Source organism: Lampris incognitus, chromosome 13 (genome assembly GCF_029633865.1).
Source record: "Lampris incognitus isolate fLamInc1 chromosome 13, fLamInc1.hap2, whole genome shotgun sequence".
Classification (NCBI taxonomy): Eukaryota; Metazoa; Chordata; class Actinopteri; order Lampriformes; family Lampridae; genus Lampris; species Lampris incognitus.
The window spans coordinates 27,126,966-27,152,168 of NC_079223.1; the positions used below are offsets into that span (position 1 = coordinate 27,126,966).

Below are 25,203 nucleotides of genomic sequence, written 5' to 3' on the forward strand. Positions count from 1 at the left end.
CTTCCACTACTCTTTCCCATATCTTCATGCTATGGCTGATCAACTTTATACCTCTGTAGTTACTACAGCTCTGAACATCACCCTTATTCTTGAAAATTGGTACCAGTATGCTTCTTCTCCACTCCTCAGGCATCCTCTCACTTCCCAGGATTGTGTTAAACAATCTGGTTAGAAACTCCACTGCCATCTGTACGAAGTCCTGTCTATGCACTTTTTGTGACATAACAGCTTGTGACATTTTTTTCTTATCATGGATAACAGAGCTACATAAATGCTCATTATAATTGGCTCTGAATCCAAGACAACACCCGAGAAAGTGCTGTGGAACAAAAGCACAGAAACAGAATACTAGCGCTGACAAATTCAAGATTTGAGATTTGTATTTATAAGATTTATATTTATTTATAATTTCTTTATTGTCATTTGTCAGTACTCGCATATGTTGAAATGAAAAATTTCCTCCGCATTTAACCCTTCCTATACACTAGAAGCAGATCCAGTTCCACATTCCCTCAGCTATTAGCCTAAGTCTATAATGTTTTACAAGCTGAACCCAACAAGAGTCAAACAGATGTACAAAACACTCTCATTTCTCTTACAACGATACTTTTAATGAGATGGTCATAACAAATTATTATTAGGCTTTTTTAGGCCAATAATTGCCTTAGCCCCAGCTATTCCCACATTACGCCTTATGTTTTATTTTATCATGTGTAACATTACTGTTTAAACGGTGGATAAAAGCAGCTTGATAATGGTTACTAGAAAACAGACATGAGCTAAGCTAAGTTTGCTGGCTGGGATTGTTTCAGTTTTTTGTACCGTGTAAGAGTAGCCCACTACTTACAGCATTCAGGTGACTTATCATGTTTGTTGTGCCACTGTGGTAGGCCAGTTTCAAATTGCGTATTTGGCACACTGCCTTGTCATCGCTCAATTTAATGTGTTGCCACACAGCTGAGGTCTTCAGCATTTTGTCTTCCATTTAACAGCCAAGGTGAACTGAAGCGTGGCGTCACTGCTGTGAGTGAGAGGGATGTCAGGCACCATAGCTGAGACAGTATATATTTCCACATTTTAATAGTGCAGTTAAAAATTATAACTATAGTACAAGAGCCCTGTGATGGCCTGGCAGCCTGTCCAGGGTGTCTCCCCGCCTTCCACCCAATGACTGCTGGAATAGGCTCCAGCATCCCCGCGACCCTGAAAGCAGGATGAACGGTTCAGATAATGGATGGATGGGTGGAATATAGTACAAGAATGGATTGACAAATGTTATTTTGCAGTTTGCCTTTATTGATAGACTAAGCAAAAAAAAAAACCAACCCCAAATATCCGAATCTCAAAACTTAAACTGAATACCCACTTAACGAACGAATATCCATATACTCGTGTATTCGGGTCCTGCCTTAATTGTAGGATTGTAACAGATGTACTCTTACATTACTGTGATTTCAACTATTCTCCAAACCTCTGTGAATAGTATACATGGCCATTGTAATTCTAGTTAATGGTCACGGCATTTTGCACATGAAACCAATCCGTTGGTTGCAGTCATTATGCAGCCTGCAGTCAGTTGAGACTTAGATGAGTGATGAAACGTTTCTCCCAATAAACATTTTGTCCAGACGAACTGATTCAACTTTCTGGTATTTCCTTACCTGGATTATTGAGTATGCATCAAGACATTTAAAAACATGTTTTTTTGGCATGCGGCATGTTGGCGCGGTGGTTAGCGCGGTCGCCTCACAGCAAGAAGGTCCTGGGTTCGAGCCCCGGGTAGTCCAACCTTGGTGGGTCATCCTTTGTGTGGAGTTTGCATGTTCTCCCTGTGTCTGCATGGGTTTCCTCCGGGGGGGCTCCGGTTTCCTCCCGCAGTACAAAGACATGTAAGTCAGGTGAATTGGCTGTACTAAATAGTCCCTAGGTATGAATTGGTGTGTGCGCGTGTGCGTGTGTGTGTGTGTGTGTGTGTGTGTGTGGGCCCTGTGATGGCCTGGCGGCCTGTCCAGGGTGTCTCCCTGCCTGCCGCCCAATGACTGCTGGAATAGACTCCAGCATTCCCACGACCCTGAGAGCAGGATAAGCAGTTCAGATAATGGATGGATGGATTTTTTTTGGTATTTTCCGCCTTTATTTGATAGCGATAGTCAAGAGAGATGGGAAAAGCAGGGCAGAGAGAGGGGATGACATGCAGCAAAGGGCCTGGGCTGGATTTGAACCCAGGTCACTGTGGTAAGGACTCAAACTTATGTGGTACGCGCTCTACCAGGTGAATCACAGGAGTGCCCCACATCAAGAAATTTTGACTCATTTCAGTGAGGATTGCCTTAAACTTGTACATGAATATGAGGGAACTGTAAGATAGCAGACTTCAGGAACTACCTGAGATTCAGCCTCAGGTGCAGACAGATTAGGATTACACTGAAGAGCCTGCACATGAAATCTTCTGTCAAGGGCCGCCGAGCTAGCAAGATCCTCCAGAAGGCACAGAGCCAGCTGTTGAAGGAATGAGTGAGAAAAACGAATTTTACCATCGACACTGTGAAAGCCAGCCAAAGCTGAGGGGACCCAACAGAGACTTAACGATGCATCTAGATGAGACCACTTTCCAACATGTGATTGAGTTCATGGAGAAGGCTTGTCTAGCAAAGCCAAAAACAGGCAGCATAAGAAGTTCGACCTACTTGCTGCAAGCCAGAGACGTCAGCAGACAACAAGACGGTGGGTGCCCTCAACGGCAGACAGAGAGACCGATGCCAGACACATACCCGTGATGTGAACAAGTGGGTGAAGAATCTGTCCAACAGACAACTCATCCATGCGGAAAAAGACATACTTGCTAAGGGGCTGAATTTTGCTGTTACACTGAGGCAAATCCTGCTAGTGGAACTGTTCAAAGCCATGGGCACGGTGACACAGTGGTTAGCACTGTCGCCTCACAGCAAGAAGGTCCTAGGTTTGAGCCCCAGGGTTGTCCAACCTTGGGGGGGGGTCATCCCAGGTCCTTTCTGTGTGGAGTTTGCATGTTCTCCCTGTGTCTGCGTGGGTTTTCTCTGGGTGCTCTGGTTTCCCCCACCATCAAAAAGACATGCATGTTAGGGTTAATACTCCTGTCTGTGCCCCTGACCGAGGCATGGCAAGACGAACTGGAGTTGGTCCCCGGGTGCTGCACGGCGGCTGCCCACTGCTCCTAGCTACACAGCTAGGATGGGTTAAATGCAGAGGAAGAATTTCCCCATGGGGATCAATAAAGTAATTAAAAAAAAAAAAAAACGGAATCGGCGATCCGTAACAACAGTATCACACACCCAGAAGCTGAGCAATTGCGGACGAAGGTTTCAGCCTGCCTCAGCAATGTGAAGGTACCGCTGTCCAACATTAGCAGAGACAAAAGGAAAGCTCTCACAACTCACAGTAAGGACAAAAACATCATCATCCTTCTGGCGGACAAAGGCAGATGCACTGCTTAATTAAACCCGACAGACTGTCATGAGAAAGTTATGATGTTACTTCGCAACAAAAATACTTATGAGGCCCTGAAACGAGATTCAGGCAGTGGTTACAAGAAAAAGGTGATAGATTGTCTGAAGCTGTTAGAACAGGGCGATGCTATTGACAGAATTTTGTACCATAGATTATACCCAGGGGGTGCTACACCTAGTCTGTATGGTTTACCCAAAATACATTAATGGGATGTGCCATTTCGCCTTATTGTTAGTATGATTAACTTAGTGACATATAACATCTCTTAAGTTTCTGGCATCTATACTTAACCTGTTGGTAGGCAGTAATGAGCATCACACTCAGAACACTATGGATTTGGTGGATAAGGTGAGGGACATCATTATGGAGGTGGAAGAAACAATGGTCTCGTGATGTTACATCTCTTCACCTGCATTCCTGTTTATGAAGCAGTGGAGGTGGTCCATATGAAATTACACCCTTAGCACTGACCAAGTGTGGGTGCTCCTGAAGCTGTGTCTTCAGTCCATGTACTTCATATACAGGGGGCAGTACTACAGGTGGAAACATGGGTGTGCTATGGGTTCCTCAGTTTCACCTAAAATGGCCAACTTGTATATGGAGGAAGTGGAAAAGAGGGCTCTGATATCCTGTCCAGGGACACCACCTAGCCATTGGTTAAGATTTGTGGACGACACTTGGGTTAAAATTAAATCTCAGGACATACCACATTTCACCAACCATATTAACTCTGTGGACAACCACATCAATTTCACCAGGGAGGATGTGAAAAATGACAGGTTAATCTTCTTAGGCTGTGAAATTGCAGTTGGTGATGGGGGACATTTGATTGTTGATGTTTACCGTAAACCAACACATAATAATACTTTATTTATATAGCACTTTTCTAAAACAATGTTACAAAGTGCTTCCTCTGTATAATTTGCTGCACTTCCTCATTCCACCACCAAGTCTCTTTGTCTTCCTTGCTCTGTCCTGATGACACACCAAGTACCTTCCTAGCCGTCTCCCTCACTATTCCTGAAGTGGTTGCCCAGCCATCCGGCAACTCTTCACTACCACCTAGTGCCTGTCTTAACTCCTGCCTGAACTCCGCACAACAGTCCACCATTTGATCTTCGGCTCTGCCTTCACTCGCGTCCTCTTCTTGGTCTCCAAAGTCATCCTACAGACCACCATTCGATGCTGCCTAGCTACATTCTCCCCTGTCACCACCTTGTAGTCGCCAATCCTTTTTAGATCGTGCCTTCTACATAAGATATAGTCCAACTGTGTGCACTTTCCTCCACTCTTGTACATCACCCTGTGTTCCTCCCTCTTCTTGAAATATGTATTCACCACAGCCATTTCCATCCTTTTCGCAAAATCCACCATCATCTGTCCTTCCACATTTCTCTCCTTGACACCGTACCTGCCCATCACCTCCTCATCACCTCTGTTCCCTTCACCAACATGTCCATTGAAGTCCGCTCCAATCACCACTCTCTCCTCCTTGGGTACCCTCTCCAACACGTAATCCAACTCACTCCAGAATTCTTCTTTCTCCTCCATCTCACACCCAACTTGTGGGGCATATGCGCTGATAACATTCAGCAATACACCTTTGATTTCTAGCTTCATACTCATCACTCTGTCTGACACTCTCTTCACCTCCAGCACACTTTTGACATACTCTTCCTTCAGAATTACCCATACCCCATTTCTCCTCCCATTCGCACCATGGTAGAAGAGTTTGAACCCACCTCCGATACGCCTGGCCTTACTCTCCTTCCAGCTGGTCTCTTGCACACACAGTATGCCTACCTTTCTTTTTTCCATCACGTCAGCCAGCTCTCTCCCTTTACTAGTCATAGTGCCAACATTCAAAGTTCCGACTCTCACCTCCACACTCCTACCCTTCCTCCTCTCTTGTTGCCTCTGGACATGCCTTCCCCTTCTCCTTCTCCTTCGAACAACAGTGGCATAGTTTCCACTGGCACCCTGCTGGTTAACAGTACTGGTGGTGATTGTTGGTAACCTGGGCCTCGACCGATCCGGTATGGAAATCTTATTTATGATCTGCATATTTGATTTGGCAAAGATTTTACGCCGGATGCCCTTCCTGACGCAACCCTCCCCATTTATCCGGGCTTGGGACTGACACTAAGAATGCACTGGCTTGTGCATCCTCAGTGGCTGGGTTAGTAAGACCAAGTAAGTAAGAGTAAAAAATAAAAACAGTATAAATAAATAAAAACAAATATCAAACATTTGTAAAAGCTTACATAAAAGGTTTTAAGATGAGATTTAAAAGAAGCTAGAGACTTGGTTTGTCTTAGTTTGACAGGAAGAGAGTTCCATAGTGTGGGGGCTCTAACAACAAAAGCCCGGTCACCCTTTGTAACAAACTGAGACCTAGGAATAACCAGCAGGGCTCCATCTGCAGATCTTAATGGTTGAGGGGGCATATACCAGGTCAATAAATCAGAAATGTATGTTGGAGCAAGACCATTTAAAGCCTTAAAGTGAGCAATAAAAATTTTAAATCAATTCTAAATATAACATGGAGTCAGCGTAGCGAGGCAAGCACAGGAGTGGTTGTCATACTGATCAGGACTAAAGGTTTGACTCTCATCATCCCCTGGAGCACAAACTAGGAGTCATCAGGATGCTGCACCACCGAGCTGACAATGCCCCGACCGACACAGCTGCTGGGGAAGGGAAGAATTCCCACATTAAACAGGCCCTAGGTAAGTGTTGTTATCCCAACTGGGCATTTGCCAAAGCCAGGAAGACGCCCAACCAGTGCACCAGCCATTCGAAGAGAGGAGAAGGGCAAAAGCTGTCTAAACGTAAACCAGGGGTGATACCATATGTGGCGGGAGTGTTGGAAGAGTTGAGATGTGTATTGTCCAAACACTGCATCTCAGTTGCTTTCAAACTCCAAAGCACGCTGCGCCAGAAATTGGTCCACCGCATGGATCAAGTCCCCTGGCACTAACAGGGCAATATAGTGTACGCTGTTAAGTGCCAGGATGATTGCCGTGACTTGACTTGACTTGTACCAAAAAGACAGTGGCAAAGAGGATGGCACAACACAGAAGAGCTAACGTGTCAGGCCACGCCTCCAGTCTATACCCAACTACAGATCTGTGGCCACGCTTTCAAGGATGAGGCTGTGCACGTTGTTGAAAGGGAGGAACACTGGTTGAACGGGGAGACAAAGAGGCCATCTTTGTGACGAGGGAATGACCACTCCTGAATTGGGGGGCGGGGGGGCTAAGAGTACATCTGTCACCATCTTACAATGTTGTGATTGCAACTAGAGGACTGCATTGGGATTGGGATCCCGTGGGTCCCGTGGGACCTATCACAAATCTCGTGGGAGCGGGTGGGTTTAACTTTGCTGTGGGCGGGAGTGGGCGGTCAAAAAATAAACTGCGGGTTCTGCGATTTAGCTAGCGCTAACAAGAAAGATGGAGTCAACAAATGAAGTTGAAAAGAAACTCAGGGAAAGTTGGTCATTACAATATAAAAACCAAGCAAGGAATTCTGATGTTTGGAAAAATTTCTCAGTTGTGACAGACAAAGATGGAAAAGAGCTGGACTTTGTTAGCTGTGACAAATGTGCAAGAGTATTGATGTACAATGGGCACAAGTCTGGCACCTCTGGGTTGAGCTGACATATCTGCTCCGTTCTCCCCGGTGCATTAAAAGACACAGGGAAACGTAAAACAACCTCATTAAAACAAACAACATAGGCAGTGACGGTGCCAGAGAACTTTGATTGCCGGTGCTACGGGGGTGCTTGATCATTGACTGGGGGAGCTCTGAGATCTGAGCTCTGAGGTTAACCTTTATCATATAGGTTAGCCTAGTGCATAGGTACAAAACACCAAAACAGGTGTGGATACGCTAATTTAATGTTAGTTTGCAAGTATCATAGAACTGTATAATGCCGGTGGCTGACATTCACTCAATTCACTGACATTCACTCACACTAATTTAGTATTAGTTTGCAAGTATCATAGAACTGTATAATGCCAATGGCTGACATTCACTCAATACAAAAGCCAAATTTGGCATTCCACACAGATTTAGATAAACAGCTAGATTTATAGCATAATCAGAACATGACACGCACGATGTGAAGCGCAGACCTAACACAAACAAACACAAAACTGCAGGGAACTCAAAACACAGTATCCACATAATTATTAAGCTATTTGGTTGTAACCATCAATGCCATATCATACCAAAACAACTAAAGGTCTATCCATATGATAATAGTTAACACACAGTTGCAATCATTCTCAATATACAACACAATATTCAACTCATAGCCATGGGGAAAAAAACACCAGTCAATTACCAGTCGACGTTTCACAGAAGGACAATACATTGGTTGTTGTGGCTGGGGGCAAATGTATCGATGATCTGGTGGACATCCAAGGCTCTTGCTGTCCTAATATTAACGGCCAAAAGTCCAAGGTTAATGGTATGAGCATCTCCGCTGGTGCTCCTCAAGTATGTCTTCAAGTGTCAGAGACGGGAGAAAGTTCGCTCACAGGATGCAGATGTAACGGGAAGTGTCAAGGATATACATGTGAGTTTGTACAGGTCCATAAATGCGTCCTTGTATGGTGCCATCAGTGACAAAAATTCCAAATTGGTATTAACGCTGTGTCCTTGCTGTGATTTCCTTTCGAATAGACGTCAGACTTTGTGTAACTCAGCATTTAAATTATCTTCGGTGATGCCATAGTTCTGTGCCATTGGCAATGTGCACTGCTTATCTAAGAAAGATTTGTGTTTTGGGTTGAGGACTGAGACCCCTGTCAGCCCATTACTTGCAACTGTGGAGAAGCGTCCCCTCAATTCATTGACCAGCCTGTCAATTACCGAATAAAAAAGTTGTGTGCGGTGTATCGATTTGGGGCCTCAACCACAGTCCTGTAAACCGCTGGATTGCTGCCGATCCTCTCTCCTTGGTGGTGGTGGTCTCTGCTGTGCTATGCCAGCCTTAACACAAAGCTCTTTAGCATGCTCTTGTATGTTGTTCCATGACTCTTCTGACCGTTTTTCCAAAAACATTGCAATGACTGACTAAGCCAGATCATTTGCAGACGAGATATCCAGGTTGGGTGACTGTAACTGGTCTGAGGCAAACTTGCTCACCCTGAATACATCCTCAAGTAAAGTGCGTTTTAAAACGAACTGTTCATCGATAAGCCCTTGCACAGCCCTAGCCTCTTTCTTTTCGCGTTTATCTGGTCTATGATGTCCTGGAGAGTAGCCTGGATGGCTGGGAGCGATTTTTTTTTTTTTTTTTAATTGAGCACAATGCAGTGTATTGACAGGCCCAGCATGTATCAGATAGTTTTTCAACTCGACATGCTGTTCTGATGGTTACAGTTCTTTCTGCTTTTTCAAGAATATGTCATGGACCACCGAGCCAGAAAAGAAATTGTACAATAGTTGCGCTGTCTCAGAAAACTCGGCTGTAGGTTGCACGTTACTCACACAATCAACCAGAACCAAATTTAACCAGTGCGCGTGGTAGTGGACATGTAGAGCTTGTGGCACCTCTTTCCTGAACTTCTCTTGTACCCCGTTATTACATCCCGACATCATTGTGGCTCCATCGTAGCATTGGCCGATGCAGTTACTTATGTCAGTGTTGCATTGGCGAAGTGTCATTTTAATACTTTTCAGCAGAGAGTTTGCATTGTCTCCATCAGCTGGCAAAAAGTGTAAAAACTCCTCAAGCACAGTTTCGTTGTGTAGATAGCGGACCACCACTGAGATTTGCTCTTTCTTACTAATGTCCTTGCTCTCATCGACCATTATGACAAAATGCCCAGCTTCCTTTATCTCATCACTATATTACAGGCTCTCCATTACCGCCTTCCTATACTCCCGGTTTTCTTGAACCAGTTTTGAATGTCCCTTATCAAGCATTTTCTCAATTTTTGAACCATCCTGCTTTCTCTGCTTAAACTCACACCATGCTTCCATGGAAAACTTGTGCAGCACGTACGTTGTGGGCTTTGAAAGATGCTTGTGCTTTACGCCAATTCTGGAACCCAAACAGTAAAAGTTTCCTCTGAACAAAATCCATAACTGCCCGCAGGGGCAAAATGTCTGCATGAGAAATGGAAGGCTGCGTCCTTAATCACTGAATATTCCAGCCAGCTATATTGCTCATACCATACACAATTAAAGCTTCTTTTCTGAGTACCAAAGGTCTTTGCAAGGTACTTGCGCACAGGGCGTCGCGGTCCTTCCACTGGATTTTCGCTAAGATCCTCCGGTCCACAAACCTTGCTTGAGGCTGAGCTGCTGCCACGGTTAACAGCAGAAGAGTTAGTATTAGCATTAGCAACACTGGCACTGGCAATAGCTAGCTCCCCTGTGGGACCAGCCCTTGCTGCTGAACACTCTTCATCTGACTCCGAGGTGTTGTCTGTTGCCATAGCCTCAGTATTTAGCGGTGGAATGTCTGTCGGTGGAATGTCTGCTTTCTGGTACTGGTTCTTCCGAACTACGACCACACTTAATTGGGATCACGAAACGTTCCATTTTACCAGCAAGGGCAAAAAGACTATTAGCAAACAGCACTGAGCGTGAGCAGGAAGTTGACAATTTTGAGGGGAAAAACACAGGTGACGTCAGACCTAAGTGCATTTCCTACATTTCGTAATGTCATTAAATAAATGTTGGTCATTTTCGGACAAAAATTAGATAAAAAGTGAAAAAGATAAACAGCCTTACAAATATATTTAGTTTGGTAACTTTTTATTTGATTTCATGGGGTGCTATGCCACCACTAGGGGGAGCTGAAGCACCGGCAAGCTCCTCCTTAGCGCCGCGTCTGAACATAGGTTCTAAAATAATAACTCAAATAAATACAGTTTAATTTTGCCCTAGAACAAGTGTACGTATTGCGTTGAAAAATCTGTAATTATTGCACTAGTATTAATGTAATTATGCACTAGACCGTAATTTTGCTCCGTTATTACCAACAGGTATGGATCCCTTTATTAATAGTACACAATAAAATAATGTGTTTTCCCTGCAGGATGGGAGAAGACACAAAATCAGTGGAATTCTACTATGTGGGCCTGAATGGTCAGAATGTTTGAGCGGGCGGGAGTGGACAAGCACATTGCGGGAGTGTAGCTAACACACACATTGTGGGTGCGAGTGGTAATGGTCAGAAATCCAGCGGGATTAGGAAAATAGTTTCACGCAGGGCTCTAATTGCAACTATTCACCAATTCTCTGTGAATAGTACACATGGCCATTGTAACGCTAGTTAATGGTGACTTAATTTGCATATGTAACTGATTGTTGGTTGCTGTCGTTATGCAACTTATAAGAGTGGCGATACCTGCAGTCAATTGAGACTGAAGAAGTCACTACGATGAGTGGCGAAATGTTTTTCTCTAAACGTGTCCAGATGAACTGATTCAACTTTTTGGTATCTTGAGAGTTCTCTACCGCTCTGGAGAGAAGATACAGTATTGGCCCTAATATAAGACAATATTTTTTTTCCTGAAACTTAGGTTTAAAAATAGTGGGGGTTGTCTTATTTCAGGACTAGACAATTACGTGTTCATTAATTACAACAGATATTCTTTTTGAATGGAGAGTACTAAAGTAACTACAGTATTTTACAGGGTGATGCATTATGGGTTGTTTGTAGCCTTAATGTAGCTTAGCTAGCGAACGTTTTTAGTCCATTTATAGTTTCTTTCAGAGTCAGTCAGCACTGAAAGTATTTCATTAGTCCAATTTAAACTGCAGGAGTTTCTGAAGGCTGCTGTAATTGCTACCACAGGGGAAATAAATTCATAACTAGTGAAAAGGAGTTCTTAGTGTCTCCTGACGTCTTTGAATAAACCATGGTCTGTCACAGATGATGAGCTCAAAAAGACTGAAAAATGCTAACTGTCGAAGAAAATAATTGTGCAAGAGGAATGAGAGTGAGAGAGAAATCAACTCGCTACAGTAACTCTTGTCAGCTGACTATTGGCTACTGGGAAAGTGAGCTGTCTATAGATGTCCAACCAAACAAAAATGTTGGTAAGCAGCCAAACACTGTTACATTGTTAAATGGGTGTGGAAGGATGAGAAAATTGCAGTTGAAATCCATTCACTCTATTTTTTGTTTTACCAATGTTATTTTGTATAGCACATAGTGCAATCACTCATAAAAATGTGGAGGATCACTTCAGGACATGGCGTCTACTTCATCAGTGAACATATTTGGTTCACTTCTTCTTGCTAATGTGCCGGAAACTGAAACGAAGAAAACATCCTTATTGAATGTGTTTGGCACTCACTGCAGAGTCAGAGTTGTGATCAATGACCCCTTCTTTAGTGAGTCTGGACTGTTACCTGTGAGGAGTCATTCACTACAAACAAATTATTCAGGGATTTTTCATTACTAGCTAGGATGGTACCAGGACATTTTTTCTTTCAAAGAATTCAAAATAAATACTAAAATCTGGGAATGGACTCACTATGGAAACACATTAATCATGTGATTATTGTTTATTTTTGTTGTAGGGAACTACTAGATTTCATTTGAAATGCTGAAAACAATTTACCTCATTAAGCCTCACTTTTTAAAATTGTGTTTGTTTGTGTGTATACAGGCCCAGCAGCAGACTGCCAGTAAGCGTCCCAGTAACAGCACGCCTCCCCCCACCCAACTCAATAAGATCAAATATTCAGGAGGTCCTCAGATCGTCAAGAAGGAGAGAAGACAGAGCTCCTCTCGCTTCAACCTGTCCAAGAACAGAGAGCTCCAGAAACTACCAGCACTCAAAGGTACTACCATCATTATCGGCAGTCACTCGAATAAGTATGACTGTCCTCTTCATTGGGTTGTCTACTTGTTGGATCTTCAGATGGCTGTAGAGGCCGATTCATCATCCACATAGTCAAGTCATGACGTTACTTAGCGACATAAATACTTATGAGCTCCTGAAATGAGATCCAGGCAGTGGTTACAAGAAAAAGGTAATAGATTGTCCAAAGCTGTTAGAATGGGACAATGCTATTGACAGAATTTTGTACCATAGATTATACCCAGGGGGCGTTACACCTAGTCTGTATGGTTTACCTAAGATACATAAGCAGGATGTGCCATTACGGCCTTTTGTTTGTATGATTAACTCAGTGACCTATAACATCTCTAATTTTCTGACATCTATTCTTAACCTGTTGGTAGGCTGTACTGAACATCACATTCAGAACACCATGGATTTTGTGGATAAGATGAGGGACATCATTATGGAGACGTGATGAAACAATAGTCTCTTGTGACGTTACGTCCCTCTTCACGTGTGTTTCTGGTGCTGAAGCAGGGGAGATAGTCCGTATGAAATTACGGGGTGACGCCACCCTTAGCAATAGGACTACCCTTAATACTGACCCAGTGTGTCTGCTGCTGAAGCTGTGTCTTCAGTCCACGTACTTCTCATACAGGGGACAGTACTATAGGCAGAAACAATGGTGTGCTATGAGTTCCCCAATTTCACCTATAGTGGGCAACTTGTATGTGGAAGAAGTGGAAAAGAGGGCTGTGATGTCCTGTTCAGGGACACCATTTGCATTGGTTCAGATTTGTGGATGATACCTAGGTTAAAATTTCATCTCAAGAGGTACCACATTTCACCGACCACATAACTCTGTGGACAACCACATCAAGTTCACCAGGGAGGATGTGAAAAATGACAGGTTAGCCTTCTTAGACTTTGAAATTGCAATTGGTGATGGGGGACATTTTATTGTTGATGTTTACCATAAATAAAAACATACTGATCAGTACTTAAGGTTTGACTCTCATCATCCACTGGAATACAAACTAGGAGTCAACAGGACACTGCACCACTGAGCTGACAATGTCCCCAGCAACACAGCAGACAGGGAAGAGAAGGAATCCCACATTAAACAGGCTGTGGGTAAGTGTGGTTATTCTAACTGGGCATTTGTCAAAGCCAGGAAGATGCCCCGACAGCGCATCAGCTGATATAAGAGAGGAGAAGGAAAACAGCTGTCTAAATGTAAACCAGTGGTGATTCCATATGTGGCACGAGTGTCGGAACAGTTGAGCCGCATATTTTCCAAACACTGCCTCTTGGTTGCTTTCAAACCCCAAAACACTACTACTACTACTTGTGGCTTCTCTCGTTAGGGGTTGCGACAGCGGATCATCCATTTCCATCTCTTACTGTCCTCTGCATCTTCCTCTGTCATGCCAGTCACCTGCATGTCCTCCCCTTCATATCAATACACCTCCTCTTTGGTCTTCGTCTTGTGCTCTTGCCTGGCACCTCCATATTCAGCATCCTTTTCCCAATATACCCAGCATCTCCCCTCCGCACATGTCCAAACCATCTCATTTTGCCTCTTTTGCTTTGTCTCCAAACTGTCCAACCTGAGCTATCCCTCTAATATACACGTTCCTAATCTTGTCCTTCATCACTCCCAATGTAAACCTTAACATATTCAACTCTGCCGCCTCCAGCTTTGCCTCCTGTCTTTTCCTCAGTGCCACCGTCTGCAAGCCATACAATGTAGCTGGTCTCACTACCATCTTGTAAACCTTCCCTTTAACTCTTACTGGTACCCTTCTGTCGCAAATCACTCCTGAAACTCTTCTGCACCCATCCCACACTGCCTGCCACTCTCTTCTTCACCTCTCTTCTGCACTCCCCATTGCTTTGAACAGTTGACCCCAAGCATTTAAACTCATCCATCTTCATTACCTCTACTCCTTGGATCCGCACCATTCCGCTGTCCTCCCTCACATTCCATCTTGCTCCTACTGACTTTCATTCCTCTACTTTTCAGTGCATACCTCTCCCTCTCCAGGATTTCCTCAACCTGCTCCTTACTCTCACTACAGATCACAATGCCATCTGCGAACATCATAGTCCATCGAGACTCCTGCCTGATCTCCTCCGTCAACCTTTCCATCATCATGGCAAAGAAGAAAGGGCTCAGAGCTGATGTAATCCCACCTCTACCTTGAACCCATCCATCCTTCCTACTGCGCACCACATCACTGTCACACTGCCCTCATACATATCCTGCACTACTCTAACATACTTTCTGCCACTGCCAACTTCCTCCTACAATAGTACACCTCCTCTCTCGGCAATGTATTTTTTATATGTAGATCATTGTTATTTTATTTTATTTAACTTATTTTAACTATTTTTTCAGTTTGTTTGTTTGTTTGTTTGTTTATTTATCTATTTGCTTTCTTTCTTGCTTTTTTCTTTGAATCAATACCTTTACAAATATCCTTGAACCATTGCTCTATAGTAGATGTACTCCTGCAAACCTTGGATGGACATACAACTCAATGGACAGTCAATCCTTGTGAAGATCTGGACCTGAGGGGTCAACAAGGGGTGGTTGAGAGGGAGGGGTGGCAAGGATGGGGTTGGTGGGTTATTTCTCAAAATTGTAATCATTTGAATAATAATAATAATATAAATTTTATTTGTGGGCGCCTTTCAGAGTACTCAAGGACACCTTACAGTTAAAAAAAAAACAAAAAAACAAGCAGCACTGTATCAGATGGCATTAAATCAAAACAAAGCAGGGTAGAAAATAAAAAGTTAATACAACAGATAAGTATAAAATCATCATCTGTAGAAAACTCAGTGAAACGTGGATCAGACTGAATATGCCAGTTTGAAAAGGTACGTTTTGATATGGGATTTGAAGGTTGAAAGAGAGTCAGTGTTGCAAATGTTTTGTGGGAGAGAGTTCCATAGGCGGGGGGCAGAATGACTGAAAGCTCTAGTCCCCATGGTAGTCAGGCGGGCCAATGGTGTAGTGAGTTGGAAAGCAGAAGAGAATCTGAGAGTGCAGGGGGGTGTGTGGATATGAAGGAGTTCAGAAAGATATGAAGGAGCTAGGTTATTAAGGGCCTTAAAGGTGAGAATCAGTATCTTGAAGTCAATACAGTATTTAACAGGGAGCCAATGGAGTTGCCAAAGAACAGGAGTGATATGAGCTATGGAAGGAGTTCTGGTAATGATACGGGCAGCTGAATTCTGGACCAATTGAAGTATATGAAGAAACTTGAGGGGAAGACCAAAGAGGATAGAATGGCAGTAATCAATACAGGATGTAACCAGGGTGTGAATGAGTATGGCGGTGCTGTTAGGTGTAAGTGATAGGCGAAGACGATTAATATTGTGTAGGTGGAAGTATGCAGGCCGTGTAACATTGTTGATGTGAGCTTCAAAAGATAATGTGCTGTCCAAGATGACACCCAGACTCTTAACCTGAAACAATGGAAGCACTATAGAATTGTCAATAGTTATGGGAAAACTATCAGGTTTAGCCAAATTAGATTTAGTACCTACTAAGAGGACCTCAGTTTTATCACTGTTAAGGTTGTGGAAGTGGTATGAAAACCAGGATTTAATTTCTAGTAAGCAGTCAGAAAGGGAAGTGGATGGAAGAGTGGAGGTAGGCTTGATGGATAGATAAAGCTGGGTGTCATCCGTGTAGTAGTGAATTTGAATACCAAATTTCCTGAAATGTGGCCAAGAGGTAATAGGTAAATGATAACTAGGAGGGGTCCCAATACAGAGCCCTGGGGAACACCGGTGGTAACAGGAAAGGACTGTGATCTCAAATTTTTAAGTTGGACAAACTGAGTGCGGCCAGAGAGATATGATCTAAACCAGTCAAGGGGGTGCCAGTTATTCCAATGGAAGCTAATCTCTCTAGGAGGATTTTATGTGAGATGGTATCAAAGGTTGCACTCAGGTCAAGAAGGACAAGTATGGTTAAGAGCCCAGAGTCAGCTGCCATCAACAGATTAGTGATTTTCACCAAAGCTTTCTCCGTACTGTGCATGGAGCGAAAACCAGACTGGAATTGTTCAAACGGATTGCTGTGCATGAAGTGAGCATGTACCTGAGATGCGACTGTTCTTTCAAATGTTTTAGAAAGAAATGGTAAATTTGAGAGTGGGCGAAAATTATTAAAATTGTTGGGGTCTGCACCAGGTTTCTTGAGTACTGGAGTTATTGCAGCTGTTTTGAGCGATGAGGAAACAAGACCAGAGGTAAGGGAGGAATGTATGATATCAGTTATTAAAGAGGATAGAGAAGGTAGACAGGCTTTTGCTAAATGAATAGGAAGGGGGTCTAGCTGACAGGTAGATGATTTGGATGTGCGAATAAGACCAGCAGCAGTTGGGAGTTTAAAACTAGATAGTGAAGAAGAGAGGGGAACGTAAAAGGGTGAATAAGATTATGATAACATAATGCAGATGCGCTATGCTTGTATATGCTTTCATTCCCAGTATATGCAGCAAACAATTGTATGTTGGGTATAAATTGAAAATGAATGAAAATTGCTAAACAAAAAAGAAGCCCTTCATTAAAAATTTAAGTAACTGAGAGAAAAAGACTAAACCTACTCTGTTTCCTGTGCATTCAATAAAACCTGGGATGTCATGGGCCATTGGCATGCTGCAGCCAGGCATGTCATACACCAGCTTTACCAGACAGGATGGACTAATCCACTGCACTGAATCCAGACTTTAGACAAGACTTCAGCAAACTGGCAGGACAAAGGACAATCCAAGATCTCAAGTGACCACACCAGAGTATGACCAAAACACCGGACCAGTCCATTTGGAGACGGTAAAAAAACCTGGATTTGATTTTGATGTGAAAGGAGTCTATTTCTTCTTGTGTTTGGCCTTTGAATGTGTTCCAGTACGACCATCTCAGATCCTGTCTGACCTCCCTTCTGAAGTCACCCTGAGCTGTTAAATGATGCTTCCTCTCAGATCCACTGCCTTCCTTTTTTATCTCAGTACATCAGAGAGGAAGCAGTGGTCGCTATGGGAACAACATCCTGTCATGTCACCTGTGCAGGTTGAGTTGGTTACCTTGGTGATGTCTAGTTCCTGTGGCCAGTCTGCTCTGGAATGATGCAGCATTCTGGGAAGATATGCATGACTCAGCAAAACATCTGGGTTCTAGCCTGGTGCTGGTTCTGTCAGTAGGAACCTTCCTGCTCATGGTCCTGGTCTGGTTCATGTCAGTCTTGTGTTGCCAGCGGGTGGGTCCTGCCTGTCTCTCTGCCCTTGTTTGGTTGAGCCATGTGTTTAAGCTACCCAGGCCTGGGAGTGAGGGAGACGGAAAGAGAGATGGGGAGATCAATCCACTCCTCTTACACAGAGAGACACACACACACACACACACACACACACACACACACACACACACACACACACACACACACACACACACACACACACACGGCTGTCTTCAAACCTCAGACTGCCGATATATTTAGCTTATACCTGTGCAGTCATCTGTCTACCTGAACTGAGGTTTCACTTACAGAATGCAGTCATTTTCCTTTTTAAAGAAAATAAAATTCATCATATCCAGAAGTTACTCATAAAATGTGACTTAATGCAGCGCCTGAGATGAAAAGATTAATGGAGAGTGTGAGGTAAACACCCAATGTTACCTGGAGGTAAGACAGATTAGAAAGGAATAAATGTATATGGACTGAGTCAGAAAATAACGGTCATATGTGAAATGTAATAAACATTTATTAAATAATGGATAATGGATATTAATATAATTTTATTGTGACTTCAAAGGAAAGTCAATATATGTTCTTTTGGTTGGCAGATCCATAGCTCCAGTGTAGAATACCAGATATGAATCCAATTCTGTGGCCTTCACAGCTCATTCACTTGTGTTCACACTGGAGTTACTTGTGATTTCGAGATGTAAGGTAATGGAGACAACTGTGTCAACACGAAAGTGTATACATGCCAGATGACTGACTACGATGTATACTTTTACAGCTGAGGGACCTGATGTTTGTCTCAGGATACGTCGTGCTCAAAGAATGAAGGGTTAACTGGGGGATTGATACTGGTGAAAAATTCACATCTAGCCCCTATAGAGTAGTACAGATAGTCACATTAGAGATGGGAAACGGTGAAGAGAGCAGCGGAAGACATGCGAACCTGGAAACGCCCAGGCCTTATCTTATATGGTACACGCTTAAATGGTTGATCCTCCAGGATACCTGGAGATAAAATGTTAAATGAAATAATATTATCATCCATGTTGCCTGCCTCACCCCCCACTCCCCCCCCCCCCACTACAGATGCGCCTTCCATCGACCGAGAGGAGTTATTCGTGCAGAAGTTGCGGCAGTGCTGCGTTCTTTTTGACTTTGTCAGTGATCCTCTGAGTGACCTCAAGTACAAGGAGGTGAAGAGGGCGGGGCTTAACGAGATGGTGGAATACATCACTCACAACAGCGATGTGGTTACAGAGTCCATCTACCCTGAGGCTGTCACCATGGTAACGCGCACACACTATGTGCTACATGTAAACACACACATACATACCCACACACACACACACACACACACACACACACACACACACCAAATGTACCACGTCCATCCATCCATCCATTCATTATCCAAACCGCTTATCCTGTTCTCAGGGTTACGGGGATGTACTCTGTGCAATATGAAATATGTGCAGTATGGAATGGTTGAAAAAGAATGGAAAATATACAAAATTAAATAATTATATATGAAAATAATGCACTTTTGAGTTTTGTTTTACTGTCTGTGCGGGTTATGATGTCAGATCCTCAGACTGTCTTTTAAATGATTCTAATAGAACTGTTTGGGCTGAGCTGGGCCTTTGTTTTAGCGCCTCCTCGATGGTCATAATTCTGTTGCTGGTTGGGACTTTTGTCTTTGTTCTGTTCCAGTTCTCAGTCAATCTGTTCCGGACCCTTCCACCATCCTCCAATCCTACAGGCGCAGAGTTTGACCCTGAGGAGGATGAACCCACCCTGGAGGCAGCCTGGCCTCATCTGCAGGTAACCAGATTTGTGTGTGTGTGTGTGTGTGTTTGTGCGTGCGTGTGTGCCGGTATGTTTGAAACATGTACTAAGTTTGTGTGGTTGTCTATTGAGCTGTTGTTCTCATTATTAACACTTTACGAATGTGTTGTTATTATGCTAACTATGCAATAATGGATTAATATACTAATTGATATTTCTCTACTGTAACACCTGACATGTTATTGCACTCTCTCTCTCTCTACCTCTACCTCTTTCCTACAGTTGGTATATGAGTTCTTTCTTCGCTTCCTGGAGTCTCCTGACTTCCAACCCAACGTTGCCAAAAAATACATTGACCAAAAGTTTGTACTATCGGTAAGCTCTGAGCTCTGATGTCTTGGCAGGGGAAAGGGTGAATGTTGTACAATGGAGCAACATGAAACAGGTTGCGTGCATGTGTATGTGTGTGTGAGAAAAAGCATGGCTCTCACACTAAAGTGCGTGTCTACCAGATCAAGGTCTTTTTAAGCTGTGGTGGTCTTTATCTTAAACATACCTCAGCGTTCTGTATTGATCGGTCCACACCGGAGGATCATCTGTCAGGTGACAATATGGCTAGAATTTCTTAGCAATAAGAGCTGTGTATTGACCCAGGATCCTTAGTCTTCATTTCATCTCTATAGAATGATGATGATCATAACACACACACACACACACACACACACACACCATTCACACCTATGTGAATTGACTGCACTGACTGGCGTGTTTTTGAGGCTACATCTACAGACCTGGAAGAACTTACTAACACTGTGACATCTTACATCAAGATTAAAGATTCTTAATTTGTTACGTCTCGTTATAAAAGTACAAGATAGTAAAATTCCTGAGTTTCGGCTCCTCAACACTGCAGTAACAATAACAATAAAATAACAATGTCAGCTTTTGTGAAGACGTGTGTGCCCACCAAAACGTTCTGTATCTTCAACAATAAGCCCTTGTTTAGAGCAAAACTTAGGAAGCTTCGTCAGGCCAAAGACAAAGCTTACAGGAGTGGAGATAGGATCCAGCACAGTCAAGCCAGAAATACACTCACAGAGAGATCAGAGTGGAAAAAAGGTGCTACACTGAAAAGTTGAAAAACAGGTTTTCTTCCCAGCATCAGTCTGGAGAGGTTACAGAAGACCATTCCCCCACACTGCAGAGAGCCATCAACTGGCTGATGATCTAAATGGGTTTTATTGCAGGTTTGATAAGCGAACGTTTTACACCCTTTACCCTCTCCAGCCACAACACACAACCAACTGCACCCCCGCTCCCCTCCCCACCAAACCCCCAACTGCACTCAGGATCTGTGTTAAGGATGTGCGCCTGCTCATCCAGAGACAGAAGACCAGGAAGGCACCGGGCCAGGATGGCGTGTCACCCTCCTGTTTGAAATCTGTGCTGACCAGCTGGCCCCCATTTTCACACTAATCTTCAACAGATCACTGGAGCTGTGTCCCCTACTGTTTCAAGAGCTCCAATATCATCCTGGTCCCCAAGAAACCCTGTATCACAGGATTAAATGACGACAGGCCTTTTGCCCTAACATCTGTGGTCATGAAATCTTTTGAGAGACTGGTTGTTGGCCCATCTGAAAGAAAACACAGGCCCCCTGCTTGACCCCCTGCAGTTTGCCTACAGAATAAACAGGTCAGTGGAGGATGCAGTCAACATGGGATTGCACTACATCTTCCAACACCTCAGCTCCCCAGGGACACACACAAGGGTCGCTCAGCTGAGCGTTCAACACCATCATCCCAGATATCCTTCACTCCAAACTCACCCAGCTCACTGTACCAGCCCCCATCTGCTAGTGGATTAAAAATTTCATGACAGACAGGAGGCAGCAGGTGAGGCTGAGGAAAATCATATCCAGCACCTGGACAGTCTGCACTGGCACCCACCAGGGATGTGTGCTCTCCCCTCTGCTTCTCTCCCTCAACACAAATGACTGCAGCTCAGGAGGTCCATCTGGTAAACTCCTGAAGTTTACGGACCACATAACCGTCATTGGCCTTACCCAGGATGCTGACGAGTCTGAATATAGACGGGAGGTTGAAAAGCTGGCCCTCTGGTGCGGCCATAACAACGTGGAGCTGAATATGGTCAAAAATGTGGAGATGACAGTGGACTTCAGGAGAGGAGCCCCCCCCCAACACTGCCCCCCCCCCACCATATTCAACAGCACGGTGAAAACCTACAGATACCTGTGTTACACAGTCTCCAAGGACCTAAGGTGGATGTCTAAAATAGACACAATCATCAAAAAGGCCCAGCAGAGGATGTACTTTCTCTGCCAGCTCAGAAAGTTCAGCCTGTCTCAGGAACTGTTGATTCAGTTCTACACTGCAATAGTTCAGTTTGTCCTCTGCACATCCATCACTGTCTGGTCTGGTCAGCCACCAAACAAGACAGGGACAGACCACAATGGGCAGTTAAGTCTGCAAAGAAAATCACTGGTGCCAACCTGCCTTCCATTCAGGACTTATCCATCTCCAGAGTTGGGAAACGGGCAGGCAACCTCACTGCAGACCTATCACACCCTGTTCCAACTCCTCACTTCTGGTAGGTGCTACAGAGCACCAAAACAACCAGATACTATAAAACCAGTTTTTTACCTACGGGCTATCATTTAAATGAACGCTGAACATTGTCAAATAAATCCAACCACTTTGTATATTCTGTACTGTACATTGTACATATACTGGTACGCTCTGTCATGCCCATCTATCTCAGGCATGTGTATAAGTAACCTGCTAACATTTATTTCAGCATATCTAATATAGTCTCTGCACTATTACACTTTATTGCCTTTTATTTCACCTGTATAAGTCAATCCTTGTGTATACATATATATGAAGATTGTGGTGTTGTAGTGTTGTTATTCTATGTTAAGTACACTGAGAGAGCCACGAAACCGGAGTCAAATTCCATGTGTGTGTAAACGGGCCAATACACATGATTCTGACTCTGATAAACATTAAACTAGCACACTGCCCATTCAATTCATCCTTACATGAATCGCTTTATCTTTGTGTGCGCGTGTGTGTATGTGTGTGCGTATGTTCTTGGATTGTCCAGCTGCTGGAGCTGTTTGACAGCGAGGATCCCAGAGAGAGAGACTTTCTGAAGACCATCCTTCACCGGATCTATGGCAAGTTCCTGGGACTGAGGGCCTACATCCGACGTCAGATAAACAACATCTTCTACAGGTAATCTCTCTCTCTCTCTCACACACTCACACACACACACACACACACATGTGCGAACAAATGCTACTCAGGATAACCACCACCCTCAGAACGAGCCCCTCTGTTTCTGAAAGAAAGAAATTACATCAATATGACAAATGCTGTGTAAATGTATAATTTACAAAGGAGGGGAATATTTTGAAAAGTTAATTTGTTATTAGAAACAAAACAGACAATGTAGTGAAAATTTGGAAGATTATTTTTTATTCTGTTGTGGAAATATATATTTTATGCATATGTACTTTTATTATCATGTCATTATTGCTGTAATGTAATAATTGGACTTACACCTACCCAAATGGTATTAAAGCTCAGCTTGATTACATCGTGGTTAATAGAAAATGGATAAATAGCATCACTAACTGCCAGGCATTTAACTCATTTGTTGGGGTAAGCTCTGATCATCGTATTGTAAGTACTAACATCCGCCTTAGTCTACATGCCAACAAACCAAAACAAGCAACCTTTCCCAAGATATGACTGGTCAGCTCTAACAAACAACACTGACATAAGTCTTAACTTCAACATCACGCCAGGAAATAAATTCAGTGCCTTAGAATCAGAAACAACGACTATCACACCAACATCACATACAACAACTTTGTTACCGCAAATGAAGTTGCTGCATCTGAATGCCTACCACTAAAACCCAGAGTAAAAGGGTGAGCTCTGTGGGAGACGGAATCAGTCTACATGAAATGTGAAAATCTATCAAAAGCAGCTAAGCAAAGAAATGCACAACCAACAAAATCGAACATCAATAAATTTAAGAAAGCACAAGAAGACCCCGTTAAAACATATGAGCAAGAGCAAGAAAGGTACATGCAAGAGAAAATCAACAAAATAGTACAGACTGCAGCTAACAAACAATCGTCCGTTGCATGGCAAACAGTAAATGAAATTAGTGGCAGAAAGTCCACGAACAAGGCCAAACTGAAGGCAAAAAGTCAGCAAGATCGCCTTGACAAGTGGAGAAAACACTTTCAAGATCCAGTTGGTAAATTACCCAACACCTCAGATGCACCTATACAAAAAAATCATAAATTATGAACTTGATATTAAGAAAGGCGATTTTGCAATGGATGAACTAGAAGAGATCACCAAGAAATTACCAAGCAGAAAAGCTGCCGGCCTTGACAACATCCCACCAGAATTATGGAAAACAGGCAATTTTAATGATATACTCCTGAGTCTCTGTAATGCAGTTTATAATCAGCAAACAATCAACCAATGGAGGATGCATTCTTCCTTTTCCAAAAGGCAACCTCGGCCTACCTGCAAACTACTGCGGCATCACACTTACAGCAATAGCAGCAAAGATATACAACAAGATGCTGCTAAACAGAGTACAGCCATCTATTAACAACATTCTTCATAAAAATCCAAATGGATTTCGCAAGAACAAATCAACAGTTGGTCAAATACTGACAGTGAGGCGAATCATCGAGGGTGTAAAGGCAAACACTCTACCAGCTGTAATTTTGTTTGTCAATTTTTCAAAGGCCTTTGATTCGATCGACCGTGATAGAATGGAGAAAATCATGCGAGCTTATGGCCTTCCACAAGAAACTGTTGCAGCCATCATGATGTTTTGCAAAGACACGCGCTCAAAAGTTCGTTCTCTGGATGGAGACAGAGTTTTTTTGATATTGCTGCTGGCATGTTACAAGGTGACACGCTAGCACCATTTCTTTTTATTCTGTGTCTCGATTATTTACTAAGAACCTCCAATCAAGGAGCTTGGCCTTACACTGATGCCCAGGAGAAGCAGTAGACAGCCTGCTCAAACCTTAACTGATGTCGACTACGCAGATGATCTTGCCCTTCTCGCTGACAACATTGAGCATGCTACCTCGCTGTTGCACAGTCTTGAAAATGCAGCGAAACAAGTAGTCCTCCGCATCAATGGTAGGAAAACTGAATTCATCAGCTACAATCAAGAAGGAATCATTCCTCATCAGATGGTCATAATATCAAATCTGTCTCAGAATTCATTTACTTGGGAAGCAACATCGAATCCACTGAAAGAGATATGCAGCTTCGAATTGGAAAGGCTTGGGGTGCCATTGAGGGACTTAACGTCACCTGGAAGTCCCCGTTACCAGACAAACTGAAGCAGGAATTTTTTTGAGCAACAGTTGGGTCCGTTTTCACTTATGGATCGTCTTCTTGGACCTTCACTAAACGGCTTGAATCCAAACCTGATGGGGCTTTCACCAGAATGCTGCGTGCTGCACTAAACGTATCCTGGAAGAAGCATGCTACAAAGAAGTGTCTCTGTGACAATACACCCACCATCTCAATCATTATCCGAGAACAAACAGTTTGATTTGCTGGTCATTGCTGGAGGAGCAAGGAAGAACTCGCAAGTGACACTCTGCTTTGGTCAACCAAACGTGGAAAGACATGTGTGGGAAGGCCTGCAAGAAATTACATCAATCAAATTGTTGACGACACAGGATGTCCATCTGAGGATCTTCCAGCTGCTATACAGGATAGAGATGGGTGGCGTGAGAGGGTCAGAGCCATCCAAGGATATTCGACCTGATGATGATGA

The 25,203-nt window shown here is 43.5% G+C and overlaps 1 protein-coding gene across 4 annotated transcripts in view; it reads left to right on the forward strand.

Annotated features, from left to right (window-relative positions):
- Positions 1-25,203, forward strand: part of ppp2r5d (protein phosphatase 2, regulatory subunit B', delta) — a 76,374-nt gene that overhangs the window by 8,110 nt on the left and 43,061 nt on the right. For 3 of the 4 annotated variants that reach the window (XM_056291370.1, XM_056291369.1, XM_056291371.1), the window contains exons 1-4: positions 18,768-18,851; positions 19,276-19,386; positions 19,633-19,725; positions 22,477-22,607. In XM_056291370.1, the coding sequence (XP_056147345.1) occupies positions 18,783-18,851; positions 19,276-19,386; positions 19,633-19,725; positions 22,477-22,607 (404 nt within the window). In that variant the 5' untranslated portion in view covers positions 18,768-18,782. Of the gene's footprint in view, positions 1-12,128; positions 12,304-18,651; positions 18,852-19,275; positions 19,387-19,632; positions 19,726-22,476; positions 22,608-25,203 lie in introns of those variants that run through there. The other variant, XM_056291368.1, reaches the window with a different exon arrangement.